At 35.9% G+C, this 20,345-nt stretch overlaps 1 protein-coding gene across 11 annotated transcripts in view; it reads left to right on the forward strand.

The window, feature by feature from the left end:
• Window positions 1–20,345, forward strand: part of ITGB3BP (integrin subunit beta 3 binding protein) — a 71,980-nt gene that overhangs the window by 9,368 nt on the left and 42,267 nt on the right. For 9 of the 11 annotated variants that reach the window (XR_011532358.1, XR_011532356.1, XR_011532355.1 and 6 more), the window contains exon 2: window positions 15,969–16,011. Coding sequence is in view for 8 of the 11 variants with exons in the window: in XM_070591887.1 (XP_070447988.1) it covers window positions 15,969–16,011 (43 nt within the window). In the remaining 3 variants the exon portion in view is untranslated. Of the gene's footprint in view, window positions 1–15,968; window positions 16,012–17,781; window positions 17,890–20,345 lie in introns of those variants that run through there. The other 2 variants (XM_070591890.1, XM_070591889.1) reach the window with 2 other exon arrangements.

Raw genomic sequence — 20,345 nt, forward strand, 5'->3', positions numbered from 1 at the left:
TTTTATTCTTTTCCAAGCTATAGACTGACTTAAGGTGATAAAGTTGGAATAGCGTTAGTGTTGGAGAAAACTATTTGTACCAGTATTTCTGTGGGATCCATACTGATGATGTATTCATAAAAATCTGAGTTTTCTGAGAGAACTTTGAAAATTTTCTTTTCCTTCCTAGACAACAATGAATATAAGCATATTCTGGATCTGAAAAGCTATTTGACTGCACCTGTCTGGGTCTGTAGTCGTGCTGGTGGTAATGCTAAGTACAAAGATTTTTATTGTGGGTTGATTATAAAGAAACAGAGTTGAAATGATGCGTGAGCCCAAGTAAAAGTTAGCCGTTCAGTAAACATCCTTTGAATCATAGCAGATATTCAAAGTTCTGTAAATTCTTTTACTTTAAAAGTATCATGGGGGCCAGCCCAGTGGTGCAGCGGTTCCGTTCACATGTTCTGCTTCAGCAGCCCAGGGTTCGCTGGTTCGGATCCCCGGTGCGGACCTATACACCACTTGTCAAGCCATGCTGTGGCAGGCATCCCACATATAAAGTAGAGGAATATTGGCATGGATGTTAGCTCAGGGCCAGTCTTCCTCAGCAAAAAGAGGAGGATTGGTGGCAGATGTTAGCTCAGAGCTAAGCTTCCTCAAAAAAAAAAAAACTATCATACATTTTTGAAGAAGATTTAAGTTGTTAGTACTTTATATAAGTGTAAAAAGTATGAGTTTTAAATACAATTCTATCCTGCTTGTAAAAGTCACTGAAAAAGTAAAGACGGAAGTGAGGAAGGTAGAATACAGCATCGTTATATGGCGTGAGAGACTCCCATGATATGGCAGAACAGAATCTCTGAAAGTCCCTGTCATTCAAAAACAACTAGATCTGGCTCAAATCCTACTTTTCTTTGCATTAGTGGACTTGTAGGAAATTAAATCTCAAGAGGTGAAAGAAAAACAGTGACCTGGAGGCAGAACTATAAGCAGTAAGCACAGATGAAAGGTGATTGCCCTGAATATAAATACTGACATCCGTGTTGTGCTTGATAGACTAAGCCTTGGGTGAGAGGCAAGGTAAAGGAGTTAAACAAGAGACTTTGCAGTTAAGCTGAGAAGAAAGCTAAAGCGATCCCCAGTTGGTATGGCTCCCTTGGCTAGTGATGAAATCAAATGTGCATCTCTGGAGCACAGCATCCTCAGTTTGGGCCCCTAGTTTTGTAACAGGTTAAGATCACCAAATATCCGAAATCATAGGTAACTGAGCACAAAAGGAAACAAACTACCATGAGTGAAAGTTAGAACACATAATAACCAACAGATTTAGATCCCAAAGACTTTACAAAATGGAATTGTCAGAGATGCGATATGAAATAGTTGTACAGATGCTTAACAAAATAAAATGTTGAATCACAACAAGTAGCAAGTGATAAGAGACTACCCAAAATGACTAGGCAGATTTTAAACTGGGATGGATTAGGATGTTAGAAACAAAGAAATATAATTGTTGAAATAAAAACTCAGTAGATGGAGTTCCATATCAGAGTGGCTTTTATTGGACTGAACCTTCCGTAGATAACAATTTTAAACTCTGGACAAAACATGAAAAACAACAGTCTGAGGAATGTGGTGGAGAGCAGCCATAGCAGGCAGAAATTGGAGGGGAGTAGACCCTTGAAGGAATGGAACTGCCATGAGCAAGGTTTGCATTTATAGTGTTTTACCCGAGGGTGGTCCATATGGTGTGGAGCTTAGAACTTAACAGAAAGCTCCAGTTTTACTGGTTTAAAGAGTCAGGATGAGAGTCTGGGATTACCATAATTGCTTGAAAATAAAGAGAAAATCCTCAAAAGAGGGTAGCCCCAAAATCTGGGTATAAAATGCCCAAATCCTTGGTGAATCTCTGAACTGCACATTGATTGAGGAGACTACCTAAAACCTGTCAGAGGGGGCTGGCCCCGTGACCGAGTGGTTAAGTTTGCGTGCTCCACTGCAGGTGGCCCAGTGTTTCGTTGGTTCGAATCCTGGGCGCGGACATGGCACTGCTCATCAAACCATGCTGAGGCAGCATCCCACATGCCACAACTCGAAGGACCCACAATGAAGAATATACAACTATGTACCGGGGGGCTTTGGGGAGAAAGGAAAAAAATAAAATCTTTAAAAAAAAAAACCTGTCAGAATCAACAGCTGGAATGCTGAAAGAACTGAGCAGAGATTTCAGCTGCTGCCATCAAAGGGGAGACAGATTTTAGAGTTTGACCTTAGTCAAGTTAAATGCCTTCTAGAACAGAACAACACTGTTAAGAGTAAGATAACAGAATCTAGAATCTCTATGTCACATTATCTGCAGTGTCCAAAAGGCAGTAAAGTACCAGACACGCAAAGAAGGAAATATGACTCATTGTTGAGTGAAAAAATAATCAATTGAAATTGACCCCAAGATGACCTAGATTTTAGAAATAGCCAACAAAGACTTTAAAGTACCTACTATAAATATGTTCAAGGACTTCAAGGGGAAAAAAATGGTCATAATGAAAGAATACGTGGGGAATCTGAGAAGAGAAAAAGAAGCAATGGAAATTCTGTATTTGAGAAGTATAATGTCTGGAATGAAAATATTTACTGTATGGGCTATATAGTAGAAGAAAGGAACTTGAAGATAGAACGGTAGAAATTATCTAATAAAAGCCAAGACAGAGCCTCAGTGACTTCCAGTACAAAATAAAATGGTCTAATATGTGTAATTAGAGACCTAGGAACAAAGGAAAATGGGAATGGAGCAAAAAAAATATATATTTTTAAGAAATAATGGCCTCTAAGTTTCTCAGTTTTGCTGAAAAACATAAAATTACAGATCTAAGAAGATCAACAAACTCCAGTCAAGATCAAACATATGTATTTGTATGCACATATGTACATATAATACAGTAGTCAAACTGATGAAAACTAAAAGTGAAGAGAAAATATTGAAAGCAGCCAGAGAAATGTGATACTTTACATGTACGAGAAACCATTCAAACAAAAGCTGACTTCTCTTCAGAAACATGGAGGTCAGAATACAGTGGAATGACATTTTAAAAGTACTACAAGGAAAGAACCTTTAACCCAGAATTCTATATCTAAAGACTCTATCCTTCAAAATCAAGGTGAGATAAAGATGATATCAGATAAAAACTGAGAAAGGTTGTCACCAGCAGACCTGCATAGAAGAAATACTGAAAGAAGTTCTTTGAACTGAAGGAAAATGACACCAGATGCGAATTTTTGTTTTTGTGAAGATTACTGGAAACAGTTGATACGTGGTAAAATATAAAAGGTTATATTTTTTTTGCTTGTAATTTCTTGAAGGGACATGAATTTATAGCAAAAATTATAACACTGTTGTGGAGTTTATAACATAGGTAGACATAATATGTACAACAGCGTATCCAAGTGGGGTTTGTCCCAAGAATGGAAGTTGTTTCAAGATTTGAAAATCAATGTTTTTTTTTTAAAAAGAATAAAAGAGATCATATTAATAGTTGTACAAAGAACACACCCATTCATGATAAAATAACAACTCAGCAAACTGGGAATAAAAGGGAACTCATTCCTCTGAAAAACCTACAAATGTCATACTTAGTCCTGAACACTCTTTCTGAGATTAGGAACAAGGCAAGAATGTGCCTTCTCACCACTTCTCTTCAACAAAGTACTAAGAAGAAAGGAAACACATGTTGAAAAGGAAAAAGTAAAATTGATGATCCACCAATGATATGACCATGAACATGGAAAATCCTAAGGAATCTGCAAAACGAATAGTCATTAGAACTATTTAGCAAAGATGCAGAGCACAAGGTCAGTTTACAAAAATTAGTTCTATTTCTACATTTTAGCAATAAACATCTGGAAATTGAGCCTTAAATTTTTCCATTTATAATTACATAAAAAATATTTATAAGTTGAACAGAAGACATGCAAGATTTCTACAGTGAAATTAGAAAATGTTGCTTAGAGAAAATAAAGATCTAAATAAATAGGGGAATGTTTATGGATTGGAAGATTTGATATTGTTAAAATATTAGGTCTCTCCAATTGATCTTTAGATTCAATGCAGTTCTTGTCAATCCCACCAAGCATTTTATAGAAATAGAAAAACTGATTTCAGAATTTTTATGAAAAGGCAAAGGACTTAATAGCTAAAACAATCTTAGAAAAGAAGAATGAAGTTGAAGTACTTACACTAACTAGACTTACTCTAAAGTGGTAATGAAGTCAATATAGCTTGGGCATAAGGACAATTAGATGAAATGGAGATGAATAGAAAGTCCACGAGTATACCTGCAAAAGTGCCAAAACAATTCAGTGGAGGAAAGAGAAGTCTTTCCAAGTGGTCTTAGAATACCATATAGAAAAACAAACCAAGCAACTTCGTCTTCTATCTTATCCTATACACAAAAATTAATTTGAGGTATAGCATATAAATGTAAGAGGTAAAGTTTCTGAAAGGAAATATATGAGAATGTTGTTACAACATGGGGTAGATAAAATTTCAGACAAGATACAAAAAATAATAACCATAAAAGAAAAAAAAAGGTAAATTAGACTTAATCTAAATTTTAAACTTTTCCTCATCAAAAGACACCATTAAGAAAATGAATTATCAAGCAACGTATTGGGAGAAAATATAAGACGTTAACAAAGGATTCTTTTTTGTTTTATTGAAGTCATAATAGTTTATAACATTGTGAAATTTCAGTTGTACATTATTACTTGTCAGTCACCATGAACATACCCTTTTACCCCTTATACCCGCCAACTCCCTTCCCCTCTGGTAACAACTAATCTGCTCTTTTTGTCCACGTACTTGTGTACCTTCCACATATGAGTAAAATCATATCGTTTTTGTCTTTCTGTGTCTAGCTTATTTCGCTTAACATCATACCCTCAAGGTCCATCCATGTTGTTGCAAATGGGACAATTTTCTCTTTTTTTTAATGGCTGAGTAGTATTACATTGTGTGTGTGTATATACATACGTATACCACATCTTCTTTATCCATTCATCAGTTCTTGTGCACTTCAGTTACTTCCACATCTTGGCTGTTGTGAATAATGCTACAATGAACACAGGGATGCATAAATCTCTGAACTGTTGATTTCAAATTCTTTGGATAAATTCCCCATAGTAGAATAGCAGAGTCGTATGGTATTTCTGGTTTTAATTTTTTGATAAATCTCTGTACTGTTTTCCATAGTGGCTGCACCAGTTTACTTTCCCACTAGCAGTGTATGAGGGTTCCCTTTTCTCCACATCCTCTCCAACATTTATTGTTTTTTGTCTTGGTGATGATAGCCATTCTAACGGATAAAAGGTGATATCTTAATGTATTTTTGATTTGCATTTCCCTGCTGATTAGTGATGTTGAACATCTTTTCAGGTGCCTATTGGCCATCTGTATAGCTTCTTTGAGAAACGTCTGTTCGTATCCTCTGCCCATTTTTTGATCGTGGTGTTGGGGTTTTTTTTTGTTGAGTTGTGTGACTTCTTTATATATTTTGGAGATTAAACCCTGAGACAAAGGATTCTTATTTAGAATATGTAAAGAACTCTTATGACTCAACAGTAAAAGGACAAAAGCCTCATTACAATAATAGTACGAAGACTTGAACCGATACTTAATGAAAAGAAGTTGTATGAATGGTAAATAAGCATTTTGTTAGACATCAGGGAAATATTGAAACACTAACACATAGTAGAATGGCTGTATATGTATTTTATATTTTAAGAATACTAGGTAAATATTGAATCTTAGTAAATAGATTTGCTTTAGCACAGAGGTTTGGGTTCCTGTTTCCAAAACTAGTTTCTGTGCATTCTAGGCTTGAGCAAATAATAAGTGTATTGCAGATAATGGGAGCTGGGTTTTCACTGTTGGATAGAAGAATTTAAAATATATTGGTTTGGAATTGGAGGTATCTATGAAATTGTGGATTTTTTAATATACATATAAAGCTACCAGTTGTGTGTTTGTGTGTGTGTGTGTGTGTGTGTGTATTTTCTGTTCTAGCTCTGTCTTTTGCCTATAAGCAATGACATCAGTCGCAGTGAAGAAATCTAGGGCCCAGATCGTGATTTCTAAATACCATTGCCCACTAAAAAGAACAAAGTCTGTTGAAGCAAAAGCTAATTCTAGGGCTAGGGAAGAGAACATTTTTTTGTGCTGGAAAGTAAGGAAGTGCTCAAAGAATTACGGGTAGGGTAGATTGGAGGCAGTGTAAAAGGGAAATGGTCCCATTGCCGAATCTGGGACAATTGAACATCAAAATAATTGACAGGATTATAATTCATTAGATAAAAGAAAATTCCATGATTCCATGGTGATATAAATAAGTGAATATATAAAGAGAGGAGAGGGGGCCGGCCTGGTGGCACAGAGCGGTTAAGTGTGCACGTTCTGCTTTGGCGGCCTGGGGTTCGCCGGTTTGGATCCTGGGTGCGGACATGGGACCACGTGGCAAGCCATGCTGTGATAGGCGTCCCACATATAAGGTAGAGGAAGATGGGCACGGATGTTAGCTCAGGGCCAGTCTTCCTCAGAAAAAGAGGAAGATTGGCAGATATTAGCTCAGGGTTAATCTTCCTTGGGGAAAAAAAAAGAAAAAAAGAAAAGCAGTACAATAAATCACTATTAATGAGAGGAGAAAGGAAAGCTCTTCCCTGGAGTAGAAAGCTACCTAATAAATATAAAAGAATGATAAAATTAGATAATCAGGGCCAGCCCTGGTTACCTAGTGGTTAAGTTTGGCAAATTCTGTTTTGGTAGCTTGGGTTCAGTTCCAGGCACAGAACTATACCACTTGTCTGTTGGTGGCCATGCTGCGACAGTGGCTCACATACAAAAAGAGGAAGATTAACAATGGTTGTTAGCTCAGGTGAATCTTCCTCAGCAAAAAAAAAAAAGAGAGAGAAAAAAACAACATGAATAGCTCTTAATATTGGGAGAAAGTTTGACATGAAACAAGATTTTTACATATACAATTTCTTATTTATTATATTGGGGAAAACTGGCAGATAACATCTTAATGAATGATCAAAATACATATCACTGATATTGTGACAAATTCAAATTATCATGCTTCCAAAAGGATACAACATCACTTTTGTGATATTATGCCCTAAAATGTTTAACCTTTTATGGGGAAACATCACATAAACCCAAATTGGCAGATGCTCTACAAAAACAGCTGGCCTATACTCTTGAAAAATGTCCGAGTCAAGAAAAGAGTTCAGTTGTTCTAGATTAGGGGAGTCTAAAGAGATGAGACAGTTAAATGCAAAAAGTGACTCAGGATTAGACCCTAAACTGGGAGGAAAATTGGCTATAAAGGACATTATTGGAACAAGTAATAAAATCTGAATGTGGAATGTTGGTAATAATATTGTGTCAGTGGTAGGTGTTCTGATTTTGATGGATATACACTAATAATGAACTACCAGAAAGAGAAGTTAAGAAAACAATCCCATTTACGACTGCATCAAAAAGAATAAAATACCTAGGAGTAAATGTAACTAAAGAGGTGAAAGACATGTACACTGAAAACTATAAGACATTGATGAAAAAAATTGAAGAAGACACAAGTGAATGGAAAGATATTCCATGCTTGTGGATCGGAAGAATTAATGTTGTTAAAATGTTCATACCAACCAAAGCAACCTACAGATTTAATGTAATCTCTATCAAAATTCGAATGACATTTTTCACAGAAATAAAACCAAATAATCCTAAAATTTGTATGGAACTACAGAAAACCCTGAATAGCCAAAGCAATCTTGAGAAAGAAGAACAAAGTTGGAGGCATCATACTCTCTGATTTCAAACTGTATTACAAAGCTGTAGTAATCAAAGCAGTCCGGCATTGGCATAAAAACAGACACATAGATCAATGGAACAGAAAAGAGAGCCCAGAAATAAACCTACACATATGTGGTCAGTTAGTCTACAGCATAGGAGCCAAGAATATGCAACTGGGAAAAGACAATCTCTTTATTGAAAGCTGTTTGGAAAACTGGACAGCCACAAGAAAAAGACTGAAGCTGGATCCCTATCTTACACCATACACAAAAATCAACTGAAATGGATTAAAGACTTGAATATAAGACCTGAAACTAAAAAACTCTAGAATAAAACATAAGTGATAAGCTCCTTGACATCAGTCTTGGTGTTGATTTTTTGTATTTTACTATAAACGCAAAGGCAACAAAAGCAAAAATGTAAAAATGGGACTACATCAGCTTTGCACAGCAGAGGAAATTATCAACAAAATGAAAAGGCAACCTACAGAATGGGAGAAAATTTTCTTTTGCAATTCATACATCTGTAAGGGATTAATATTTAAAATATACAAAGAACTCATATTGCTCAATAGCAAAAAAAATAATCTGATTTAAAAATGAGCAAAGGATCCAAATAAACATTTTTCCAAAGAAGATATGGCAAACAGGTACATGAAAAGTGCTCAAAATCAAAACTACAATGAGATATCACCTCACTCTGGTCAGAATGGCTATAATTAATAAGACAGGAAACAACAGGTGTTGGAGAGAGTGTGGAGAGAAGGGAATCTGCGTACATTGCTGGTGGGAGTGCAAACTGGTGTAGCCACTATGGAAAGCAGTATGGAGTATCCTCAGAAAATTAGGAATAGGTATACCATATGATCCAGCTATTCCACTGCTGGGTATTTATCTGAAGAACTTGAAAACACAAATTCATAAAGATAAATGCACCCCTATGTTCATTGCAGCATTATTCACAATAGCCAAGACTTGGAAGGAACCTAGGTGCCTATCAAGGGATGAATGAATAAAGAAGATGTGGTATATATACACAATGGAATACTACTCAGCCATAAGAAATGATGAAATCTGGCCATTTGTGACAACATGGATGGACCTTGAGGGTATTATGCTAAGTGAAATAAGTCAGAGGGAGAAAGTCAAATACCATATGATCTCACTCATAAGTAGAGGATAAAAACAATGACAAACGAACACACAGCAACAGAGATTGGATTGGTGGTTACCATAGAGGGTGGGGGGAGGGCAAAAGGGGCAATTAGGTTCACTTGTGTGGTGGAGTATAATGGAATATAGTTAGTTTTTGGGTGTTGAACGAGATGTAATCTACACAGAATTCAAAATATATTACGATGTACATCTGAAAGCTATATAATGTTGTATTCCAATGTTACTGCAATTTAAAAAAAATGCTCAACATCTCTAATCATCAGAGAAATACAAATCAAAACCATAATGAGCTATCAGCTCACACTTATTAGAATGGCTGTTATCAAAAAGACAAGATAACAAGTGCTGGTGAGGTGGAGAAAAGGGAACCCTTGTGCACTGTTGGTGGGAATGTAAATTGGTGCAACCACTATGGAAAACAGTTTTGAGGTTACTCAAAAAATTGAAAATAGAACTACCATACGATCCAGCAATCTCACTTCTTGGTGTTTATCTGAAGGAAACGAAAACACTAACTCAAATATATCCTGCATCCCAACGTTCATTGCAGCACTGTTTACAGTAGCCAAGACATGGGAGCAACCTAAGTGTCCACCATTGGATGAATGGATAAAGAAGATGTGGTATGTATCTACAGTGGAATACTATTCAGCCATAAAAAAGGACATCCTGTCATTTGTGACAACATGGATCAACCTTGAGTGCATTATACTAAGTGAAATAAGTCAAGCAGAGAAAGACAAATACCATATGATGTCACTTACATGTTGAAGGTAAAAACAAACCAACCAACCAACACCAAATTTATAGATACAGAGACCAAATTGGTAGTTGCCAGAGGTAGGCAGTTGAGCCAAATGGGTGAAGGTGGTCAAAAGATACAAACTTCCAGCTATAAAATAAATAAGTTCTGGGTAGATAATGTACAGCATGGTGACCATAGTTAATAATACTGTATTGTATATTTGAAAGTGTATCACAAGAAAAAAAGTTTTGACTGTAGTGTTGGCTCTTAACTAGACTTATTTTCAGGATCATTTCACTATATATATGTGTGTACACACACACACACACACACATATATATATATCTCGAATTGTTATGTTGTACACCTGAAAATAATATGGTATACATCAAGTGTAGCTCAAAAGAGGATTTTATGATTTTGATAGTTGTATATGAGTAAAGGTATACAATGTGTCTAACTTATTCCCAATGGCTCATAAGAAAGATTATGTGCATAAAAATAAATGTATGTTTTTTAGAGAGAATGATAAAGCAAATGGTACAAAATGTAAACAAGTGGTAAGTCTGGGTAAAGGATAACAAGAACTCTTATTCCTAGAACTTTTTTTTTAAGTTTAAAATTATATAAAAATTAAAAGTTATCCCCAAAACTCATCAAATTGTTTTAAAAAAAAATTACTAATGGATGGATTAAACAGTAAGTTAGACACAACTGAAGAGAGAATTAGACAACTGGAACACAGATCTGAAGAAGTTGCCCAAAATGCAGCATAGAGGCCAGTGATAGAAATAGGAGATTAGAGATATGGAAAATGGAATGATAAAGTCTGAAATTACTTCTAGATGAAGTCTCAGAAAGGTAGAATGAAGGAGAGTCCATATTTGAGGAGATTATGGCTTAGATTTTTTCCAGAACTGATAAGACACACATCCACGTAAGAGACTACCATAGAGATAAGACTGTGTTAATATGACATCCTTTGGGAACCTCCGTTTAACCTACCTTAAATAGAATTGGAGGATCATAAAAAAATTAAAGGAATTAAATATATTCTTGAATTTGAGACTGAGGTTTTAGGTTAAAAATAAATACAATTAATTAAATAAATCACTAATTTATAGAACACCTTTGGACCAGTTACTGTGTCATGCTTTGGGGATTCAAATATGAACAGATACTGTACTTTGTTGGAGTTTTAATTTTATTCGGAGAGTTCAACAAACATTTTTAGAACTCATAGCCAGCTAGTTAACAGAGAGTGCTAGTCTAAGTCTCTTAGTCTGGGGAGGAAGGAGACACATGGAGAGCTTGTTTCACTGTGCTCGTTCAGTGAGAGGCACGTGCACACACAGTGCTGTGGGGTTGGAGGGGAAAGATCCTCAGTGCACACTGCACAGTATCAGGGACACTCCTTAGTGATGATTGTGCTGCAATCTCAAGGGGAGGGTGGACACCAATGTTAGTTTATTATGTTAATCTTTATGCTGTAAAATATAATACATACAAAAAAGTATGTAAAATGTCACCCACCCACCGTACTTAATTCTGATAAACTTATTTGGCCCCTTTCAATAGACTCTTTTAAAGAACTCACTTATGTCCTTTATATGTATGTGTTTGTGTGATGATACAATACACACGTGTATTTCTAAGTTCCTTGCATAAGGTAATAGTAATGAGTATTTTATTAATGTTCATTTTTGAGAGTACCCATTTAGGTGTAAAATGATCTTCTGGCATTTCTCATTCTATGCTACCCAAAGAGCATGTCACCTCCATCCATTTATCTTCTGGGGTCAGTATTCCCAAATATATCCCTTTACTTCTGTAAGAATTCTTGAGCTATTTCCTATCAATCTTTTGAGAAAAGAAGCTTTTGACATCATAAATATATTGCCCAATAACTGGTTATGGTTTTGGCCAGTTTCGTCATGAGGAATAACAGCGGACTAATCATTTATTTAGGTGCTTTCGTATTTCTACATGTAGTGCAGTGATGTTCCCATTATTGTGTGACCACTATGAATGTTGAACACGAAAGAGCATAGGCTTGAGTGAAAGGAAGAATGCAGAAAGTATGTTGGAGATTGTCCTCCCTTCTTTTGCTCATTCACATACGTAGAATGGAAAATAAACCATAGGATGTGAATTTGGCTGTTGCCCTTCATCAAAGGATTTCTAAGCATCTCATAAGCATACTCAATAATCCTCTGAACACTCTTGTGAAATTGTAGCTAGCAGTATTATCATCTTCATTATAGTAGGGAGTAAATGGAAGCATCGACATACTAGGTGATATTTTTATCTTCTGTTCAGAAATTCCTACTAGTTTACAGGCCAATATTACCATCAACTTTATAAAGCTTAGTGAGATTATGTGATTTGCGCAAGCTTAGGGGAAGAATTTGGCGTAGCTAGCATCAAGGCTCCCTGAGTCTGAACTGCTTTACTAAGTTTATCTGCCTCCCTCCACACACTCTCGTACCCTCAGCTCTGCTATTCAAATTTTATTTAATCCAATATTTTAAAAGTCCTGTAAGAGAACCTCAAATCATGTAACTTCATGAGCTTTTGAGGTGGCATTCTTGGTTATTAAGAATCAAATGATAGTTCATTTTTTTTCTAGAATAATTTAACATTGTCACTGATGTTAGTAACTTTATGTAATGAAACTTATCCACTTATTCTGCTCTGATGAATCCGAGAATCCTATTCAGGATTCTGTCATGTGGTAAGGTAAATAAAATAGAGGAGGATAGTCTTAGTAATATTGCTAACTCTGTAAACATAAGGTACTTTGTATTCCTGTTGATATAAAATTGCATGTCAGATGTGTTTATCTTTCTTAAATTCTCAACAGCAGTAATCCTGGTAGCAACCAGAATTTTGATCCCAGCAAACTCAAACCTAACACACCTAAAGATGGAATAAGGTATTTAAATTGTGGGCATAGGTGTAAACTTGGGTTAAGTTGGAAGTGAGAAGTAACCTGCAGAGGTTATAAGGTTACTCATAAGAGGAAGGTAATTAGGATGCAAGAAGTAGGTGTCCATTTGAAAACTTTATTTATTTTTAAGTTGTAAATATGCATAATATAAAATTCACCATTTTAACCATTTTTAAATGTACAGTTCTGTGGCATTAAGTACGTTCATTAAGTACTGTTGTGTAGCTATCACCATCATCCGTCTCCATAACTTTTCATCTTGCAAAAGTGAAACTTTGTAAGCATTAAACAGTAACTCCCTATTCACCCAGCTCCCAGCTCCTGGCGATCACCATTCCGTTTTCTGTCTTTATGAATTTGATTGCTTTGAGTACCTCATTTAAGAGGAGTGATTGTATTTGTCCTTCTGTGTTTGCTTTATTTCACTTAGCATAATGTCTTCAAGGTTCATCCATGTTGTAGCATGTTTCTCAATTGTTTTCCTTTTTAAGGCTGAAGAATATTCCATTGTGTGTATGGGCCACATTTTGTTTACTCATGCATCTGTCGGTGGACACTTGCATTGCTTTCACCTTTTGGTTGTTGTGAATAATGCTGCTATGAACATGGGTGTACAGATATCGGTTCATGTCCCTGCTTTTGGTTCTTTTGGGTATATATCCAGAAGCGGAATTGCTGGATCATATGCTAATTCTATGTTTAATGTTTTGAGGAACCAAAAACTTTTCCACAGCCTTGGTACCATTTTATAATCCCACCCAGCAGTACACAAGAGTTTCAGTTCCTCCACATCCTGTCCAACACTTATTTTCTGGTTTTTTGATAGTAGCCATCCTATCGGTTGTGAAGTGGTATCTCATGATTCTGATTTGCATTTCCCTAATATTAGTAATGTTGAGCATTGTTTCATGTGTTTATTGGCCATTTGTATATCTTTGGAGAAATGTCTGTTTGAGTCCTTTGCCTAGTTTAGGGTGCCCATTTTTTTAAACCAAGGTAGTAACCATGAGAGCTGCTTGTAACTTTACAGAACTACCAGAGATCTATCACTTTTAGTCACTAACTAATACTGGTAGCAAGTGAGTAAATGCTGTAGGAAAATATTTATTCCATATATCTAATCAAGCTTTGCCTCGTCTTCCTTTATGATATATGTTTCATTCATTTCTTCTTCTCTATTCCTATAAACACCACCCTAATCAACTTAACATCATCTCATGCTTGTATTACGGTTGTTTGTTGGTAAAAGAGTGGGTAAAAATGGGGATAAAAGCATGTAGTAGGTGCTTAATTTAATAAGATCCCTTGACAGGGGGCCCTGTTCTAACAGAATGGTAAGAATAGATGAACATAAATTCCCCTGGCAGATTTGCTCTTCTCTGCCTCTTCTTTAGCTCCTCCTCCTTAATTCAGCAAAGATTTGTTATGCCCGGGACCTGAGATCTGAGTCTCTCCCTCAAGCTGTGGGCTCATACCAGCTCTTCTCTTTTGGATGAACTAAGTGATGTCTTAGATTTCTCCTATTCTTGTCTATTCAGTCTTTTTATGATGCTTGTAAATATTACTAGCTTTTGGTTGTTAGAGGCCTGAACTGTGTGAAAACCACATTACCCACAATAAATCATGTTTTTAGATTCTCAACTCCCCTGTTAAAGTGGGAGATAGATAACAGATAAAGTGATCACTTTCTTGTTTACTTTTACATATTTCTCAGGGTTTCTTAGATCAACCAAGGACCCAACCTGAAAGTCTTTTAAATCCAAACATTTAGTTATTTTTTCTAAGAGTTAGCCATCAATAATAAAGCAATAACATTTTGAACAGTTAACGTCAGGGTGGGGTTTGTTTCCTTCTAAAAGGTAGTATTGTGTCTTAACAGCATTTAAAAACAAAGGGTGAAAAATGCTGTACTGTGTACTTTTAGTTTTTGATTTCTCCTTTTGAAGTTTTATAAAATAAGAAAACATCTCACACACCTGAATAGGGTAATATATATTCCAAAGCTAAACATAAAGACTTTTTTGGATTATCTGCCGTTTTTATTTGTTCCTACCTCTATTCTCTTCTTGTTTCATTGAGAAGTCACATTAAATTGATTTCGTGTGGACTTCTAAAAGATATGAGTCATTCCTTAAACCAGTTTAATTAATCTTAAGGAATGATGTTATGTGATAGGCTAATATAGGTATAGGAGCACAATTAAGTGAACCCTTTTTAGATGGATTAAATTTTTGTATTTAATATTTACTGCTCAGTAATTTTTGTAAATTGTCCATCTCTTCTATTTTTTCTTGCTCCTGTCACTTGTTTAGAAGTCAGTAGTTAGTTATGAATAGTCTTTTTCTAGGATCTATATAACAATTTTGTTTTCTGTAATACAACCTTTATAATACAATCCTTTTTTTCTTTATTCTCAAATTCTCTAGTATCTTAAATAACTTAATTTCTATTTCTCAGGGATCAAGAAAGTACTTTTAATGTTGCATTTGTCACTGGGAAAACTAGTTTTAATTTATATTGACCTTTTTCTCCTTTGAGCATTTAGTCTGCATTCAATAAAATGTTGCTGACTGCTCTTTAGAAGACAGCTGTACGAAATAAAGTATTATAAATATTCAGCTTTCCTTTCTAAGGATTGTCACCAACAGCTGGGCATCCAGTTTAGCAGAACAGATTTTGCACAGAGAGAGCCTGGCATGTTCTTGAATCAGTTTAGTGACGGAGACAAAAAATACTTTCTTATGGATTGGGGCTTATAAAGACATAGAGCATCTGTTCCTCAGTTAGGTCATAGTCTGGGCGCACTGAATCATGCTTAAAGCTGAAATAATGTGCAAAACTTTTCTCACCTTGCTCGTACTTTATGTTAATACTTAGTGCATTATTTCTGCAAAAAATATACTTTCAACATCTCCACTGAAGGTATGTAAATTATTTTGCTCTTAGGTATAATTTTTTAGTATTGGTATTTTAAAACACACAAATATATAAATTTTTAGTAAGATTGTTTTATAATATGACTTTAATGTTTGAATTGTATGATAGTGCATATATATAAACCACATATGTAAAAAGATCCATTTAAATATTTAATTAGGATTCCATCTTGAAATATGCTGTTTAAAAAAACCAGTTTCATCATCGTGAAATTGCTTTCTTATGTTATTCCATTTTAGTTGGTGAAAGTAACTTAGAATGTTTATATATATTACTCTTAAATATTTGACTCCTTAAAGCACATCAAATCTAAGATTTTTTTAAATATTTTGTTTGCAGTGTTAAAAGATCACTGAAATTGGATGGTCTATTAGAAGCCAATGTAAGTATTTACTTATAAGTTTGTAACTGGATAACGAGATTTGTTTTGAATTCTTTAATAGCTGATTTACCTTACTAAATATAAAAATTATTGAAAAACATCATGACATAATTATGATTGGTATATCATTTTCTACATATAAAATATTTTTTGTAAATTTTATGTGTGGAAGTTCCTGGCCAGCTTCAGGGTTTCATCTAAGATGCAAATTATTTGGAAACCTTAATGAATTAATTTAATAGAAATTCACTATTTGTAGAAAAAAATATTCTGCCACTTAAATGCACAGTAAACAACATGGAACAATGACAGTGCTTTAATCTGCTTTCTATAATCTGCTAAATTGAAATAAAAACATTAACAGCATTTTTATATCAAAAATGTAATTACCTCCCTCAGGTACGCTGGCATGATTAAACAATAAAATACTAACGCTGTTATAAATTGCATCACGGTTGTCACAATAAAAATAAAATTGTACTGTTGCTGTTACTTTTTGTAAACCTAGTCATGGCACATTCTCAATGCCAGCATATCATGACATATGTTAGTTTATTATCTTTTCATACCAACTATGGATCTAGATACAAACACTAATACTGAGATATTTATGGCCTCGGTAATCTTAAACACAAGTAAATTGGTGAGAAAGTAAAACAAATAGCTGGTCGATAAATGGGGTCCTACAAAATCCCATATGACAATGCCATTTCAAGAAATGCCTTTTATTTGGAATTTCTCTTTGGAAGACTTACTGATATTTAACAATTTACCATTTTACAAACTTCCTAGATTCTTTTTTAAAAAAATTTAAACAAAGGTGGCAAAATACTGCAATGCCACTAAAACAATCATTAGCAGTGTAATTAGCAATTTAGAGTACCATTATCCAACTTGTTCTGTACAGAATGCAGCTGTGACTGTAATTCTGCATCTGTTTCTTTGGTCAGAATGGTATTTTGGTAGAGAGTAGTCCAGCTTGAAATGAAATACTGTTCTGTCCTGCCCCAAAACTATTCTTTGGGAGATGGTAACATCATTTGAATGGAAAAGAATGGCCATTTAGGAATTCATCCTCTTCATGAAGTACGGTTGTCGTCATGGCAGGCTTTCTGTCCGTTTTTTTTTTTCAGATCAGGATGTGTCAGGGTAGTCAGTGCCACAGCTAATACCTGTATTAGGAAAGTACACTGTATGTTTGGCCCAATTCTGTACCTTAAAACCAGTGACTTAGCTTGGTATCACATGGCCACCACTTGCTAAATACAGGTTCTAGCATCCTAGCTTGGCCTTTCTTCAACATTTTTCTTCAATTTTGTGAGCTATTTCTGATATTTTCAGCTTTTGTACTCTTGGCCTTGTCACGTGTCTGCAGCTCTGTAGTCACATCTCAGATCTGACAGCTTTTGCTCTGGTGCTGTCTGGGCTGCTTTCCTGAGCCACATGCATGCTTCTACCCCCTCCAGTAACAACTTCGCCCTGAAGCAGCCTGGCTCCCAGGATTCTACCCACATGCCAGTGATCCCCCTGAGGCTGCCTTAGCCCATGCAAGGAAAATCAGACACTCAAGACGTATCCCTGTAATTCTAAGAGTACCTAATTGCTGTGGAGCTGGAGAAGAAGTAGAGGTAACTTGGCGGTCATTTTACCTTACCAGTATGATGTTGGAGGGAGACTCTGATGTCGAAGAAAAGGAGATGGCTCTTACGCCAGTTGGTTAAAGTGACACATGTTCATCCTAATTTACTGCTGTTTCCTCTCCCAGACCTCCGTGTTCCCAGTACAGCTACAGACCTTCATGGAGATTAATGCTCCGTGATTTTAGAGCAAGTGTGCAAGAGTCATTTTCCTTAGGATTTTCCTATGGGAGAACCAGAGGTATGGGTCATCCCCTGTGACCTTCCTTTAATATATAGAATGCACATTGCAAGTACAAGATTTGCTGAACCTTCCCAAATTGTTGGAGGTTAGTGAGGAATGATTAAGGTTTCACCTTATGGTCACCTACAGTGTTTGGGCTGCTTGGCTTAGTGCCCTCCAAGTACTGTTTCTAGCTGGAATTTCAGAAACAGATGAATTATTTATTAAAAATTGCGGCCAAGAGCAGTCCAGATGAATTTATAGAGACAGCTGGCTACCTGGTCATATACCTAGCCAGCGTGACCCAGTCTCTTTCAGGCCACCACAGAGAAGGAATGGAAGAAGGAGATGCTATGATGGGAAGAGGGGAGCATGCTTCTACTCAGGCTGACTCAGGCTGCTGGAAGGAATGCAGGGCAGGCTCTAGGGGAGATTGCTGATTTGGACTTAGAAACCCAGTCTGGATTCCTCCCTTACTATTGGTAGGACACTTCTAAGTCTGATTATCCTCACGGCCTAACCTTGTCTTTCTCTCTGAGACAAGCTTCTGCCAACTCCTGAAATTAGAAAGAACTTTGCACTTCAGGGCACTAGGCAGTTTTATCGCTCACCTTCTGCGAGCTTGCTTACTGATTTGGCTCAAATCTACTCCTTTCATTTCTCCCTCCCTCCCTCTCTGTCCCTTCTTCCTTTCTTACCTTTTTATTACTGAAATGTTCAAACATAGCACAAAAGTAGAGAGAATAATATGATGAACTCCCATGTAGCCATCACCCAGCTTCAACAATTATTAATACTCTAATTTTGCTTCTTATGTGTATATATATACCCACACACACATGAATTTAAGTACATGTATGTGTGTGTGTGTGTGTGTATCTATCTGTGTTTTTTCCTGGAATATTTTACAAGTCCCAGATGGCATTTCATCAGAATATTCTTTTTTGTGTGTGGGTGTGGTTAGTAATGTTTGGGATTTTTTTGAGCAAGATTAGCCCTGAGCTAACATCTGCTGCCAGTCCTCCTCTTTTTGCTGAGGAAGACTGGCCCTGAGCTAACATCCATGCCCATCTTCCTCTACTTTATATGTGGGATGCCTACCACAACATGGCTTGCCAGGTGGTCAGGTGGTGCCACGTCCACACCCGGGATCTGAACCGGCGAACCCTGGGCCGCCGAGAAGCGGAACGTGCGCACTTAACTGCTGTGCCACTGGCTGGCCCCCCAGAATATTCTTTAGTATGCATTTCTAACAGATAATGACTTCTTTATAATGGCCACAGTACCATTATCATACCTTACAAAATTAACAGTAATTCCTTAATAATATCTTTCACCTAGTCCATAGTCATTTCCATGGTTGTTTCAAAATATCCTTTGGTAGTTGGCTTATTAAAATCAGGATCCAAACAAGGTTTACACATTATAATGTTCTTGTATATCTTAAGTCTTTTTAAATCTTTTAAAATCTCACTCTCTCTTTCCTGTACTTTATTTTTTGAAAAAACTGAGACATTTGTTTTACAATCATATTCCACATTCTGGGTTTGTGGGGTGGTTTTTTTGTGTGTGTATGATGTCCTTTAAATGATTTCCCTGTTTTTCATGTTTCCTATAAAACTGGTGGTTAAAGCTAGAGGCTTGGTTAGATTCTGGTTCAATTTTTGGTGGGAATGCCTCATAGATAGTCTTTGTAGTTCCTAATGCATCACCTTAGGAGGCACAAAATGGTCTTGATTATAGGGTTCACGTGTTACCAGCCTGATCCACCCATAATAAAATTCTCTGACAGTCTTTCTCTTAGTTGTTTTTTATTCGTTGATGATTATTTCCTAGATTCCTTATTTCACTACAGTTACAAAATAGTGATTTTTTTAAATCTTTGATTATGAAGAATTTCGAACATAGAGAGAGACAATGCACTTCTCATTACCCAGCTTCAATAATTATCAACACAAAGCTAATCTTGTTTCATTCTCCCACACATACTTCATTACCCCCTATAATAGAGTACTTTGAAACAAATCTCAAACATCATCCATATTATCCATAAATACTTCAGTAATTATTTCTAAAATATAAAGACTTAAAAAACTGTAATAATATCGTATCTCTCAAAATGAACAGTAATTCCCTGATCATCAAATGGATGATCTTTGTTCACATTCTCTAGTTAGCTCATATACTTTGTGACAATTCTATTGTTCTCTTTTTTTAATTTCAGCATTTCTTATTGAGATGCAATTCACGTAACATAAAATTCAATTTAAAACGTATACCAGTGGTTTATACTCACCATGTTGTGCAACCATCACCACTGTCAGATTTCAGAACATTTCCGTCACCTCAAAAAGAAACCCAATACCTATTAACAGTTAGTTCCAGTTTCCTCCGCCCCTGGCAACTACTAATTTACTTGCTGTCTCTATGGATTTGCCTATTCTGGGCATTTCATGTAAATGAAATCATGTAAT

Source organism: Equus przewalskii, chromosome 24 (assembly GCF_037783145.1).
Source record: "Equus przewalskii isolate Varuska chromosome 24, EquPr2, whole genome shotgun sequence".
Classification (NCBI taxonomy): domain Eukaryota; kingdom Metazoa; phylum Chordata; class Mammalia; order Perissodactyla; family Equidae; genus Equus; species Equus przewalskii.